The sequence below is a fragment of the Dendrobates tinctorius genome, unplaced genomic scaffold (genome assembly GCF_039654945.1).
Source record: "Dendrobates tinctorius isolate UK_male_01 unplaced genomic scaffold, ASM3965494v1 ptg000177l, whole genome shotgun sequence".
Taxonomy (NCBI): Eukaryota; Metazoa; Chordata; class Amphibia; order Anura; family Dendrobatidae; genus Dendrobates; species Dendrobates tinctorius.
Window position 1 is genome coordinate 2,305,918 of NW_027361844.1, and position 15,872 is coordinate 2,321,789.

The 15,872-nt window shown below is 45.6% G+C and overlaps 1 protein-coding gene across 9 annotated transcripts in view; it reads left to right on the forward strand.

Moving 5' to 3' along the window:
• Window positions 1-15,872, forward strand: part of LOC141054222 (aldehyde oxidase 1-like) — a 409,838-nt gene that overhangs the window by 134,382 nt on the left and 259,584 nt on the right. For 8 of the 9 annotated variants that reach the window (XM_073551460.1, XM_073551462.1, XM_073551454.1 and 5 more), the window contains 3 exons: window positions 2,536-2,597; window positions 2,675-2,725; window positions 3,109-3,186. In XM_073551460.1, coding sequence (XP_073407561.1) covers window positions 2,536-2,597; window positions 2,675-2,725; window positions 3,109-3,186 — 191 coding nt within the window. Of the gene's footprint in view, window positions 1-2,535; window positions 2,598-2,674; window positions 2,726-2,965; window positions 3,029-3,108; window positions 3,187-15,872 lie in introns of those variants that run through there. The other variant, XM_073551461.1, reaches the window with a different exon arrangement.

Below are 15,872 nucleotides of genomic sequence, written 5' to 3' on the forward strand. Positions count from 1 at the left end.
AAACAGTGGGATTGTAAGGGGTGTACCAGGACTACACCCCTCTTTATTATTGTGTAATGTACATAACTGTATATAGTGTTGTATGCAGCATTGTAGTAAGATATATATTATGCTGTAGCTTAGGGAAAGTGCAGTTAGTAATTTGGACACTAGATGTGGCACAATGGTGTATATAGTTAACTAATAGGAGGAGTCTATTGTGGGTAGCCCAGGAATATTTCCTGATTCTAGTGAGTAGGGCCAGGGAGCCCAGAGTCCTAAAGTGCTCTGGAGCCCTGGACAGCACAGTGATCCCGCAATATTCAAGGTGAGAGCCTAGTTGATCCAGGGCCTGATAGTGGTTGAAGGTTACAGCAGGAAGGAGATACAGGGCAGCACCATGATGTGGTAGCTTACTACATGGGCAGGTCCACTTATGTCTGGGGCAAAACGGACAGGGGAACTTCTAAAGTTAGTGAAGCTGAACAAAAGTGATGCTGCAGTACCGAACGGGTCATTATATCCCGGGGACACCCTGGGAGTAATGAGGGAAGACACAAGGAAAGCAAAGGATGTATACTGTGTGGAATCTTATGCCATGGGCTGTAACTGAAATGGACATACTGCATACTGAAGCAAGTAAATTCTTTATTGTTGAGTTGGAACTGGACTTTGTCTCTTTTTGTATAACAACGCCAGCAGCAGAACTTCAGCAGACTAGATGGGACCCTGATGGTGTAGAAGGTGCAGCAGAAGGTATGCTGAAAAGAGGACATTGTATGCATGTGTTGGGAGACTGGGGCATGATTGAGCAGTCTTTGTCAACCATGACTACAACCCTGGCTCCCCTCACAGGATTGCACTTTTTTTTGCAATTTCACATGACTTGGAATTTTTTTCCTGTTTTCAAGTACCAAATTTTTTTCCTGTTTTCAAAACCAATGGTGTCGTTCAAAAGTACAACTCGTTCTTCAAAAAACAAGCCCTCACATGGCCATTTTGACAGAAAAATAAAAAAGTTATAGCTCTGGGAAGAAGGGGAGCAAAAAGTGAAAATGCAAAACCAAAAATACCTATTGTCGATAAGTGGTTAATATTATCCCCACGTGTACCCCCATGGATGATATCAATGACACAAACCATGGTATTTCATATTTGGTGTGCTACCATTTTCTAATTTAATATGTAAGTTGCCTTTTGGTATGCACCTATTCAGACTAGTTCTTGATGTGCCGTCAGTTTGTTCTATTACTTGTATACTAGTTTTCTGACTGAGCTCTCCGCCCTTCATCAAGTGGTGATTTTAATCGCATTCAATCACATGTTTGGTTCCTATCGTCCTATATATACAGGCTTTATCATGTTACTAGCCAGAGGTCAGTTCACTCCAGGCAGTCAGTATAGGGACCCATTCAATCTGAGATCACCTTGTATATATAGGACGATAGGAACCAAACATATGATTGAATGCGATTAAAATCACCACTTGATAAAGGGCGGAGTGCTCAGTCAGAAAACTAGTATACAAGTTATAGAAAAAACTGACGGCACATCTAGAACTAGTCCTATATATACAGGCTTTATCATGTTACTAGCCAGAGGTCAGTTCACACCAGGCAGTCAGTATAGGGACCCATTCAATCTGAGATCACCTTGTCGCTGGTGAATGGGCTCACATCTTTTGGCCAAATTTTGTGCTAAGTATCTCATATGTTTTTCTAAATTACAAAAGCCATTATGCTATTCATATTTCACTTATTTCATATTTGATATGCCTTATAAGAGCCATTATGAAATGTATTACTAAAGCCATTCTGCTATTCCTATTTCGTATTTGGTGTGCTACCATTTTCTAATTACTATGCAGCTGTCATGCTCGGGTCAGGAGAGCTGCTGGCCAGTCCGAGCATTGCGATGCGATAGTCGTCTGTGTTGTACGGCATCCTTATAATCATTCTCATAATATTAAATACTCGAAGTGCATGTAGTGTAGCTATAGTGAATGCAAAATCAATGGTGAGTCAGCAGCTTAGGAAGAATGATTGGGTCATGTTGAAAAGCAACATACCAGAGGCTTTTTTCAGATTGTCAGGCTGCCCCCATACACATCGATCATTGGACAATCTTTGTAATTGGGTTCAACTGACTTTTTATGTGTACGGACAACTTTAAAAGATAAAAAGCTATTGCATTTAATATTTAAATTGTGCCATTTTTTATTGGGGCCCAAGAGCATTGAAGCTTCATTCCTGGAAATGGACAGCTAGTAGTTGTTTAGCTCCTATGGATCATCATACCCCAGAACAAAAGCGATTGTAAAAATGGTGATTATTGGAGAGAGGTTGATGTTTTTGGACAAAAGTTGTCATGTTACATTTGGACATTAAAGATGTCTTGTGCTACATTTCAGAATCTAATATATTTAGAATTAAGTTATTACATTGTATCATCTTCTTTCGATAAAGTCTTAATTTATGCTACTTATTCTATACCTTTTGTATCCATTGATGTCACATGTGAACATCTAAAGATGGTGTCATTATTTTTCATACATAGGAAACCTTTGCAGATGCACAGGTTACAGGCCCATTTTGGATGGTTTTAGAACTTTTGATAAGGTATGTAAAATCATAGCACTTAGTATCATTTTTGTTTCCCTCCATCTCAGACTAATTTGCTGTTTGACTACTTTTAGAGTTGCTGTTTAAACAAAACAGATGAAAAAAATATGCTGCCAGATATGAAGGTGTAGTATCGATCTTTGACTTTTTTCTTATTTTTTCTTGCATTCTACCCTTTTTAAAATAACAACTAATGTAGAAATTACCCCTTTACCGACGATTGAACTGGAATTTATCTTTTACTAAGAGTTGTTTTTTTTAGCAGAGCTTTTATTTTTGATTTTTTTTTTTTTTAAAGTAGGGTGGAGTGTGTTTGTTGCTTGGCTTGCACCATCATTTGAGAAGATTTCCCCAAAATAGCGGATATATCTTGATCTGTTATTCAGTACATATAAAGATGCTTGTGGTCCTTTTTTTTGGTTTAAATGGTTAGTACATACCATAGTCAAAATTAGATACAAATTAACACTAATTTACATTTCACATGTTTTCACATTTATTTCTACAGTCACCAAAACTCTTTAATGAGCAGGATCTTTTACCTCTGGACTCAACTCAAGAATTTATATTCCCTCCTGAGCTGATGGTGAGTCAAAGCAATGAAACCTAATAGATTTCCAACTTTAATTGGTAATGCAGTAACCGCAGGAGACACACACAGTAAGGCTACTTTCACACTAGCATCGGTACGGGCCCGTCGCTATGCGTCAGGCCGACGTACCGACGCACATTGTGAAAGCTTTGCACAACGGGGGAGGCGGATGCAGTTTTTCAACGCATCCGCTGCCCCATTGTAATGTCTGGGGAGGAGGGGGAGGAGTTTCAGCTGCGCATGTGCTGTCGAAAATGGCGGACACGACGCACTAAAAAACGTTACATGTAACTTTTTTTGTGCGTCGCGGCCGCCAAAACACGACGCATCAGTCGCACGACGGATGCGACGTGTGGCCATACGTCGCAATGCGCCGCTAATGCAAGTCTATGGAGAAAAAACGCATCCTGCGGGCAAATTTGCAGGATGCGTTTTTTCTCCAAAACGACGCATTGCAACGTACGTCACACGACGCTTGTGTGAAAGTAGCCTAACTCAGTAAGTACTTAACTCCTAAAGAACCATTACAAGTCATTAAAGTAGTCATGACATGCACCGTTGGGTAATAAAGACCCTGCAGCTGTTGGCATCAAGTCTTCTAGCAGACTGATGAGGGTCATTATGCCTCCAAAGGGGCATATATCATTATAATGGTTGCTGCATCATTTTTTTTTTTTTATACAGAGAACTAAATTTCCTGCATAAGAATGGAGTAGTACCATAATGTAAAAATGGGAACAGTTCATATGTTTCTGCAGGATGTTTGCAAATTTGTATGATAAGAAGAAATCCAACTCTTCATTCACCTTTTAAAGACCAAGTCTGTTTTCATCATGACAACTAGAATAACGTTATGTTTTATTCTCCTCTTATTCAGGCTGTTGCAATTTATTTTTGTTTTTTTTCACATAGCTGCATGGAGATTTTTCTTTTTCGTAGGAATAGATCTACTTTAAGTAGGCGCCATTTTTAGTGGTACATAAGCAAGGGAGTTTTGGGAAATATACTGACTGAAAAACCTCATCCACTGCATTTGTTTTCAATAGTTCAAAATAACCCCATGCACAATTCTATAAATTCATCTTTAGGTTGAACCTTTAACTGTGTAAGGCCGGGGTCACACTAGTGTATAGTATCCGATGCAAGCACATCAGATACTATATGCTAATGACCCTCGGCTCCTGCTCTGCTGCGAGAGGGAGCTGAGTGTCATGCGACTGTGCTCCGAGCCTCTCTTGCAAAGAGCAGATCGGAGCACAGCTGCGGAGGAGGCAGAGAATCTAATTGTTCCATCTCCTCCATTACTGGGGTCAGCGTATATCACACAGCACTCGGATGATATCTGAGTCATGTGCATTGTGTCACTCGTACCCATAGGCTTATATGGGTGCAAGTGAGACAACACTTGGTCGAGTCTCGGTGCCAATAGCAGCATGCTACAATTTCACTCGCACATATTATAAGGCCGAGAAAAAAACTGTGACGGGAGCTGCCCCATAGAGAATCATTGGTCCATGTGCAATGCATTGTTTTATCGCCTCTCACTCGTCCGTATTCCTCTCTAGTGTGACGCCGGCCTAACAGTGGTCCGAGTGCTATGCGATGTTTTATCACATAGCACTCGTCTGTATTCAGCGCTAGTCTGACCCCGGCCTAAAGGGAAAAAAGGGATTTAGTCCACTGCTTTGAAGAGAAAAACAGAGCTTCAGACTCTATTAAGATACATTACAACATCAATTTGCACAGAATTCTTGATCTATTAAAAGAAAGAAAATCTTTAAGCTTCTAACAGAAAGACGGTAATTTACAACATTTTGACATTTATGTGTTTCTCTTGACTGTACATGCATAGTGTTTCTATAAAAGCGGGAAATCTGAATGCATGGTCAGACTGGCCCACTGTAGAACTGGAGAATCCCCCAGTGGGCCCTGGGATTTCCTTTAGAGACCTGCGCAGTGCATGATCAGCAAGTCTTCCTGTCAGTGCAGCACTGACAGCTTTTATGGCATGCAGATGCTGCTTCATCTGCATGCTATAGAAGCGATCAGCCTGCAAAAAATGAGTGTCCCATAGTAAGACTAATTAACAAACTTAAGAAAAAGTAAAAAAAATTTTTTAAAAATATTTTAAAAAATAATAAAAATCAATATACTGTATATCCTATCGCTAAATAAATATACTGCTCAAAAAATTAAAGGGAACACTATAACATAGGATCCCTTTATTTTTTTGAGCAGTATATTTGAATGAAAAAAAAATTAACAATAAAAGTTCACATATTTGGTATCAAAGTGTCCGTAACGACACAACCTATAAAACTGTCCCACTTGTTAACCGCTTTAGTGAACACCTAAAAAAAAAAAAAAGCAAGGCAAAAAAAAATGCTTTATCATACAGCAGAACAAAAAGTGGAATAAGACGCAAACAAAAAGACGGATATAAATAAACATGGTACCCCTGAAAACGTCCTGCAAAAAACGAGCTGCCATACAGCTCCATCAGCAGAAAAATAAAAAAGTTATAGCTCTCAGAATAAAGTGATGCAAAAACTATGATTTTTTTCTATAAAATAGTTTTTATTATAAAAAAGCGTCAAAATATGAAAAACAATATAAATGAGGTATCGCTGACCCGAAGAATAAAACTGCCTTATCAATTTTACCACACACAGAATGGCATAAACCCCCCCAAAAAAGAAATTCCTGAATTGCTGGTTTTTCCTCATTCTGTCTCCCAAAAATCGGAATAGAAAGCGATTAAAAATGGTACCAATAAAAACGTCAACTCATCCTGCAAAAAAATAAAACCTCACATGACTCTGCAAGCCTTTGGCTTGTTGTCACCTGACAATACAAAGGTGACATCAACCCCAAAAATATTACCCCACTTGCCACCGTTACAGGGCAAGTGGGAAGAGTCGGGCTGATGATTCTGTCACACTAAGGTGCGACCCGTCTTAATTGTCTGTGGCCGAATTGTAGCTTTGGCACATGGTATACGTATACTCGAGAAAAGAATACACAAGACAAGAGGGTATTTGAAGATGAACTGCCTAGCATGAGGTATCGGCGTCTGGTCCCTGCCCTTGGAATTCTCTCTGGAGTCAGCATGATCTCTGAATGGACCTACTCTGCGGGCTCTCTCCTCTCTACAAATGTGCTTGAGGCCTAATGCTCGTGACAGCTCAAGTTCACATACGCCATCCAGCTGCCCCGGTGACACAGAATCCGGAAGCCCCACTATCCTCAGGTTATTCCGCCTGGAGTGGTTTTCCAGGTTGTCAACCTTCTCATGCATGTTATCAGACACAGCCGTCAAGTCCCGTATCTGGTTATTCAATGGGATTAATACATCCTCAGCATTTGATATCCTCTGCTCAGGCTTATTTATCTTATGATCATGCCTCTCAAACTTAACCTCCAGCTTGAACAGAACACTTTGGATAGCAGAATCTAAGGTGCTCTTGATTTCGTCCTCCAAGTGAGCCGCCATCTGTTGTGAGTTCCCCTTCCAGACTCCCTCTGGTGGTAATGGGAGGTAGTGAGGCTGATTTGATCGGTGGAGATCTGCCACCTGAGAATGAGGATGACGATTAGACCTCAGGATTCTCAGATTGGATTTAAGACAGCTGACGCCCTATTCAGTTGCTGGTGATTCCTTCTGGCTTGCCAGCTCTTGGTTTTCAGCTCTGTTCCAGTCATCTAAAGCTAAGTTTATTCGGACTCCCATGACAGCACCATGAGAGAGGGGATCCGCCCTATAGGAACAGGAAACCTACAGATACAAAAGGGCGGCACCTCTCCCACGCATCAGTTGGTTTCCTGTTCCTGAGGGGACGGGATCCTACAGAAGATTTGGATCCCAGGCCGGCCAGCCGACACCGGTAGCGAGGGGGTCTCCTACCTCGGCCTGGTTCGTATTTCCTGGAAGACGCCACGGTGGCCCAGGATGGGTGTCACGGCGGTGGCGTGGACAGCAGGGAGCGGCGTCCGGAGGATGTCCGTCTCCAGGAATTTAGCCGCCGCCGGTAAGTATACCCCCCCGGGGATTCCCGGCTCCGGCGGCGCATATGGGTTGGCAGCGCTGTGCAGGGGGCTGCGACCGGGCGCTGCTCCGGAGCTCCCGGGCGTCCCGCGGGGCTTCCGGCATTTCCGGGGTAGCGGTGACGTCAGGGGGCGGGCGGAGGAGGCGCTTCCGGGTCAGCGCGCCACTGCGCATGCGCGGCGATTCCAAGATGGCGGCGCCCATTGGAAACACCGATGGCGCGAGTTCGGGCGCCAGCTGGGGTAGGGAGCTCCGTTAAGGGGGGGAGGGGCGCAGCAGGGATACTGCTGACCGGAGGAGGGGGTATTTAGGCAGGACCCGGGCAGGGTTCCTTGCCTTGGCCACATTACTACATGCAGCAGTGTGCAGCAGCAGCAGTGGTAATGGAAAGCGATCGAGAGCAGCAGCAACAGCAGCAGCGGCAGAAGCAAGGGCAGCAGCGGCAAACATCACTGCCGCCCCTGGATGACCTTCGGCAGGTCAAACAGAAAAAGAAAGGGTCCCGTGACAGTAATGCGGGACGAAGTGACCAGTCCACTCGTAAGAGCTCCTCCAGGCAGACAGGAGCATCGACCGAAAGAAATCCCCCTCGTTCTCCGGTACTTGATTGTGGCACTGGTAAGTGATCTTCGTGAAAGTTCACTCAGTGACGGGACCCCCCTTCTGTGTTTTTCTTTTCTAGGGAAAGAAAGCTACAAGTAAAAATAAGCATAGAGAATGCGCACTCTGTGCATGCACATTACCGGATGCGTGCCTCAAAAGATTGTGCCCCCCTTGTATTCAGCAGACGGTGGCAGATGAGTCGCCTGCAGTAGCGGCAAGTTTGAGAGACATTGTCAGGGTAGAAATGAGGGAAACCCTAAAGTCCTTGTCTCAGCCGCAAAGTCTAAGGGGCGAGGTCCCGGCGGAATCTGATTCCTCGGTAGAGTGGAGAAAAAGCAGAGACTCCCAGGCTTCATCTCCCTCGTCCTCCTCAGGAGAAGAGGACTCGGGGCGATTTTGTCTGCCTCTTGACCGGGTAGACAAGCTGGTCAAAGCAGTCAGAGGGACAATGGAGGTAGAGGAGCCTAAGCCCCATTTATCCATGCAGGATGTCATGTTCGGTGGGCTGGAACAGAGGAAGCGGAGAGTCTTTCCGTTAAATCAAAAGATACAGGATCTGATCCACAGAGAGTGGAAAAAAACGGACAAAAGAGGGTCGCTACCACCAGCCCTCAAAAGGAGATACCCCTTCGACGATCCGGCAGTAAGTTCTTGGGACAGAGCCCCCAAATTAGACGCTGCCATTGCGAAGGCATCAAAAAAATCCTCGCTCCCCTTTGAGGACATGGGAGCCCTTAAAGATCCCTTAGATAGGAAAGCTGATACTTTCCTGAAAAACACCTGGGAGATGGCGGCCGGGTCCTTAAGACCAGCAGTGGCTTCAACGTGCACGGCCAGGTCCATGATGGTCTGGTTGGACCAGTTGGAGTCACAACTAAAACAGGGTACATCAAGACAGACAATTCTGGGGGCCCTACCGACCATCCAAGAGGGAGCAGCCTTCCTGGCAGATGCCTCAGCGGATGCAGTGAGAATGGCCGCCAGAGCAGCAGGTCTCTCTAACGCAGCTCGCAGAGCCCTGTGGCTAAAGTGCTGGCAGGGAGACATCCAGTCCAGAGCAAAGCTCTGTGCGATTCCATGTGAGGGCGAATATTTGTTTGGGACTGTCCTAGACGAGCTGCTTGAAAAGGCGGGGGACGACAAGAAAAAGTTCCCAAACCTTTCATCAGCGTCCTACCGTCGCCCATTTGGTAGAAGGAGATTTGGCCAGGGGAGAAGGCGCAACTCTTCGCCTGTTAGAGATCGACCCAGATGGGAAGACAGAAGGAGACGAGGTACGGGCTATATGTTTACACGCTCGTCGAGAGATCAAAAGAAACCAAATCAATGACTAGCGGTTCCCGTAGGGGGTAGATTGTCATCCTTCTTCCCGGCATGGTCACAGATTACGAATAGTGACTGGGCGCGTAAGGTAATATCCACCGGACTTAGATTGGAGTTTACCCAGATCCCGCGGGACACCTTTAAACTGACCCCCTTAAGATCTTCTCATCTCGAACAAGCGGCTTTAGAAGCGGAAGTCTTGAGCCTATGTCAGAAAAATGTTCTGGTAGAGGTTCCAGAGGCTGAAAGAGGAAGAGGGTTTTACTCTCCCCTGTTTCTAATCCAAAAGCCTGATAGCACATTCAGAACGATTATAAACCTTCGTTCCCTTAACGAGTTTTTGATAAATCATAAATTCAAAATGGAGTCCATTAATACAACAATAAAAATATTGTTTAAAGGTTGTTTTATGGCAGTCATAGATTTGAAAGACGCGTACTATCATGTACCTATCCATACAGACTTCCAGCAGTTCCTGAGGGTGGCAGTTTCAGTAGAGGGCACAGTACGTCATTTTCAGTATAGAGCCCTTCCCTTTGGTCTCTCAGCAGCACCCAGGGTTTTTACAAAGTTAGTGGCCGAAGTTATGGCTCACTTACGAGAGGTGGACGTCTTAATCATTCCATATTTAGACGATTTCTTGATTGTAGGAAAATCGGTGGGTCATTGTAAATCCCAGATAGAAAAAGCTAAATCCAGGTTAGAAAACCTGGGATGGATTTTAAACTACGAGAAATCCCGACTCCAGCCCTTAAAAATACAGAAATTTTTAGGGTTGATACTAAATTCAGACACTCAGCGGTGCCTGCTACCACTAGATAAAATACAAAAGATACAGGAGCAGGTTCTTCGGGCAATGGATAATCCATCTATGACCCTCAGACAGGCCATGTCCCTGTTAGGTTCTCTAACTTCATGCATCCCAGCAGTAAGGTGGGCACAGTTCCATACCAGAACCCTTCAAAATGACGTCTTGATTAATAGCAGGGCCCTTGGAGGCTCCTTACAGGGTCGGATGTGTCTAAGCCCCTCAACTGTTGCATCACTGAGATGGTGGCTTGAGAGCGAGAACCTAGTGTCAGGGGTGCCCTGGATAACACAGATAACCCGTATTATAACCACAGACGCAAGTTCGTTCGGTTGGGGAGCCCATATGGGGGACATAGTGGTACAGGGCCAGTGGGATTCTAATTCTGAAATCTCATCCAACCAAAGAGAACTATTGGCGATAGAGCGGGCAGTCAAGAAACTCATTATCTACCTGCAGGGCCATCATGTGAGGATACACTCGGACAACCAGGTAGCGGTAGTATATGTCAACCACCAAGGTGGAACCCGCTCTAGCGCTCTGATGCAGATAACAGAACAGCTCCTCCAGATAGCAGAGAGAAATTGTCTATCTTTGACCGCGCTCCACATCAGCGGAAAGGACAATGTAAGAGCAGACTTTTTAAGCCGCAAGGCTCTAAGACAAGGAGAATGGGCTTTGAACAAAAATATTTACCGCCAGATTGTCCACAGATGGGGCCAGCCAGAGGTAGACCTCTTTGCCACCAGAAAAAACAGAAAAGAAAGATTGTTCTGCTCTCTGAACCCCAGGGAAAATCCCCTGGCGGTGGATGCCCTACTGATAAGATGGGATTTTTCTCTGGCATACGCCTTCCCACCATTGAATCTTCTTCCTCTGGTAGTCAGGAAGATCAGAGAGGATCAGGCAAGAGTCATACTGATTGCCCCCTTTTGGCCCAGGAGGACCTGGTTCGCATGGTTGAGGACCATGTCGGTAGGCGATCCCTGGGTACTGCCGAACCTTCCGGATCTCCTCTACCAGGGGCCAGTCAGCCACCCACAAGTAGCGGGACTTCATTTGACGGCGTGGTATTTGAAAGGTCACTATTAAAAAATAGAGGGTTCTCCAAGAACTTAATTGACACCCTCCTAAGAAGCAGAAAATTAACCACCACTAATATCTATGCTAGGACCTGGAAACGCTTCCTGTCCACCTTTCACTTTGACATCAGAGATGGAATTCCCACGAAACATATTCTGGAATTTCTCCAGAAAGGTTTCGAATTGGGTCTCTCCACAAGCACGCTAAAAGTACAAGTTTCAGCCTTAGGGGCCCTGTTTGCAGCTGATATTGCAAAAGATTATTGGGTAGCAAGGTTCATCAGAGCAGCAGCCAGATCGAGACCTATACACAAAGACAGATGTGTACCGTGGGACTTAAACTTAGTCCTTACAGCCATGACAGAAAGTCCGTTTGAACCTTTAGATTCCGCCTCACTAAAGATTATATCCCTTAAAACAGCATTCCTGGTAGCAATAACATCCGCACGTAGGGTGAGCGACATACAGGCACTCTCCAGATTGCCTCCTTACACAGAGTTCTTACAGGATAGAGTGATCCTAAGGCCAGATCCAGCATACCTTCCCAAGGTAGCAACACAATTCCACAGGACACAGGAGATAGTTCTACCTTCCTTCCTCCCTAACCCAACCAACCCTAAAGAGCAGAAACTCCAGACGTTAGATATTAGAAGATGCTTACTGACATATTTAGCAGCCACGGATCCTTGGAAGAAGGAGAACGCATTATTCCTATCCTTCCAAGGTTCCAGGAAAGGATACAGAGTATCAAAACGCACATTAGCAAGGTGGATTAGGGAGGCTATCTCTCTTGCCTACACAGCAGGTGGCGGTCCGGCTCCACAGAACCTGAGGGCACATTCCACTCGGGCCATGGCATCATCCTGGGCGGAAAGATCTGGAGTATCAATTGATCAAATATGTAAGGCGGCCACCTGGTCATCTCCTTCCACCTTTTTTAACCACTATCGGTTAGACATGGGTGGCTCCTCAGACCTCACCTTCGGGCTAAGGGTGCTGCAGGTTGTAGTCCCTCCCTAAGTTAGTTTACATCTCTGTAATTCTCTCATGGTGCTGTCATGGGAGTCCGAATAAAGTATTAAGTTACGTACCGGTAACTGTATTTTTCGGAAGCCCATGACAGCACCCTTAGTTCCCTCCCTTGTTCACGTATAGGGGTGCACTCCTTTAGAAGATTGTTCATAGAATCACCATATGTGGGAGATGGTATGAAATAATTTGGTTAAATAGGGTAGATAGGTTGTATATATCATATGTTGTGTACTAACCATGGTAGCCTCTCAAGCTCTGTAATCCAACTGATGCGTGGGAGAGGTGCCGCCCTTTTGTATCTGTAGGTTTCCTGTTCCTATAGGGCGGATCCCCTCTCTCGTGGTGCTGTCATGGGCTTCCGAAAAATACCGTTACCGGTACGTAACTTAATACTTTTTCTGCTAATGTTCACGTTTTTCTCAACGCAGTGATTCTAGAGCACTGCCCCCATCCCTAATGGGAAATATGTAAAACATGCAAAACAGAAGCCGCGGAGACACCATCACGTGTTTCTCAACGCAAGCAATGACCAGCCAGGTCCCATAAGGGATGGGGGCAGTGCTCTAGAATCACTGCATTGAGAAACACGTGATGGTGTCTCCGCAGTGTCGGATGTTGATCTCCATGAGTTCATTCATCCTCCTTTTCATAGTCTTTTTACTAGGCATTGCTCCTACCAGCCAGTTTCCTACTCCACACTGATGAGGGGCAATACCCCGAAACAGCTGTATGTGGATGGATACCATGTTTTGGCATAGGTGGTTTCCTTCATTGGAGACTGCCCTTCCCTTGGTTGTTCCTTCCCGGGCAAAGACCTGGCTGGTCATTGCTTGCGTTGAGAAACACGTGATGGTGTCTCCGCGGCTTCTGTTTTGCATGTTTTACATATTTCCCATAAGGGATGGGGGCAGTGCTCTAGAATCACTGCGTTGAGAAACACGTGATGGTGTCTCCGCAGTGTCGGATGTTGATCTCCATGAGTTCATTCATCCTCCTTTTCATAGTCTTTTTACTAGGCATTGCTCCTACCAGCCAGTTTCCTACTCCACACTGATGAGGGGCAATACCCCGAAACAGCTGTATGTGGATGGATACCATGTTTTGGCATAGGTGGTTTCCTTCATTGGAGACTGCCCTTCCCGTGGTTGTTCCTTCCCGGGCAAAGACCTGGCTGGTCATTGCTTGCGTTGAGAAACACGTGATGGTGTCTCCGCGGCTTCTGTTTTGCATGTTTTACATATTTCCCATAAGGGATGGGGCAGTGCTCTAGAATCACTGCGTTGAGAAACACGTGATGGTGTCTCCGCAGTGTCGGATGTTGATCTCCATGAGTTCATTCATCCTCCTTTTCATAGTCTTTTTACTAGGCATTGCTCCTACCAGCCAGTTTCCTACTCCACACTGATGAGGGGCAATACCCCGAAACAGCTGTATGTGGATGGATACCATGTTTTGGCATAGGTGGTTTCCTTCATTGGAGACTGCCCTTCCCGTGGTTGTTCCTTCCCGGGCAAAGACCTGGCTGGTCATTGCTTGCGTTGAGAAACACGTGATGGTGTCTCCGCGGCTTCTGTTTTGTATGTTTTTCATTTTTGCCCTAGGCCGAATTCGCACTGAACAATAGAGCTAGTTCTGCCACTTTGATGTCACCCTTTTTCTGTAATTTTGGGTTTCATCCTCGATTCTCTTCAGGGCAAGTGTAATCTTCGTCCTGCCCAGGTGTGGACACTGTGGTTAAGAGAATGCAGCAGATATGGGACCAAGTGGTGGATAAGTTGTCACTCTCTCAGGAAAAGGCCCAGCGATTTTTCCAATCGGCATAGGACCATTGGTCCCCGGTTTAAAGTGGGTGATATGGTTTGGTTGTCATCTAAGAATATTCCTATGAAGGTTGCATCTCCTAAATTTAAGCCAAGATTTATTGGTCCTTATAAGATTTTGGAAATTCTTAATCCTGTTTCGTTTCGATTGGCTCTTCCAGTTACGTTCAAAATCCATAACGTATTTCACAAATCTCTGTTGAAGAGGTTTGTTGAGCCAGTGGTTCCTATGGCAGCACCTCCTGACCCTGTGTTGGTCAAAGGCAATGTGGAATATGAGGTAGAGAAAATATTGGATTCTCGTTTGGTTAGACGGAGACTCCAGTATTTGGTCAAATGGAAGGGTTATGGTCAGGAGGATAATTCTTGGGTCTCTGCCTCCGATATTTATGCCAATAGATTGGTTCGTGCTTTTCACCGGGCCCATCCTGATCGGCCTGGTGGCGTGGATGAGGGTTCGGTGACCCCTCCTCAAGGGGGGGTACTGTTGTGAGTTCATTCTCTGGTTCACCAGTTGTGAGTTCCCCTTCCAGACTCCCTCTGGTGGTAACGGGAGGTAGTGAGGCTGATTTGATCGGTGGAGATCTGCCACCTGAGAATGAGGATGACGACTGGACCTCAGGATTCTCAGATTGGATTTAAGACAGCCGACGCCCTATTCAGTTGCTGGTGATTTTTTCTGGCTTGTCAGCTCTTGGTTTTCAGCTCTGTTCCAGTCATCTAAAGCTAAGTTTTTCTGCTAATGTTCACACTTGATTTTGTTGGTCTATTCAGTTTTTTGTATGGTCAGCCAGCCCCGGCTGGGGGCTGTGCTGAATTTCCACTCTTGTTTATCAGTATTTTGCCAATTGGCTTTTTGTCCCTTACTAGTTCGGTCTCTTTTTGCTCTGTCTTGGAATGTTTCAGAGTGCTGATATAGCGGGAGAAGCCTAGTGACTTCAGGGTTAATTTTGCTATCAGAAGTGTTGGACATTATTTTTGTATGGTTTTTTGCAGGTTGCAGACAGTGTCTTCCCTTTCCTTTCCTGTCTAGTTAGTTTGGGCCCCATCATTTGCTCAGCCTATTTTCCTGCCTGTGTTTGTGCCTTCATCTTGTTTCACCGTCAATACATGTGTGGGGGCTATATATTCCTTTGGGGTCTGCTCTGGGGCAGTTAGTTTTCCCTTTTCTTGCTTTAGGCTTATTTAGTCCTCCGGCCGTGACGAGGCATCTAGGTTCATCATAGGCACGCTCCACGGCTACTGCTAGTTGTGTGGTAAGATCAGGGATCTGCAATCTGCATAGTTACCAACCTCTCTGGTTTTTCTGGGCTTAGCATGTTTAGGTTTTTCCCTCCTCAGTGACCCATTCAGAACAGCCATCTCATTGACCAGTTGCCCATACTCAATGAAGCAGTGGTGTGCCCGCTGAATCTCAGATTTCTTGTGACTCATACCTCGCCTCTTCCTCCTGCCTCTACTTTCACTACTAGTGCTCCTAGAACCCCCTTTGTCTACCATCAGCGTCTCCAGAGTATACATGGGGCTGCAAGTATGTCTGGTCATGTGTAATGTGCGGCACTGGTGACTCAGAGAACCCTGTGTCTCTTCCCCATTCACTTTGCTGGTTCGTGGCCTCCCCTCCAGCCTTTTCAGTCCCTTCTCCAGACTGCCTGCTTTTATCGAGGGTGTCCTCCTTTCCCAGCCACCTTTCTGTGCCCGCTCTCCCATCGTCACTGTGCCCATCATAGTCTGTCTGCGGCCATGCCCAGCTTCCACTCTCTCTCACCTCCTGCCAAGTCTCTTCAGTGTCCTCAGATTCTCTCATCTGGAGGCAGGAGGATCTCACTGCTGGCACCATGCTGGATCCCTGCTTGTGCGGCTCTCTGGCACAGGCTCCAGGGCCATCCCCAATCACCGCGCTCTGCAAGAGGTACCGATCCATACCTCTAGATTGTCGGGGGCAGACCACCATGTTCCAGGGTCTC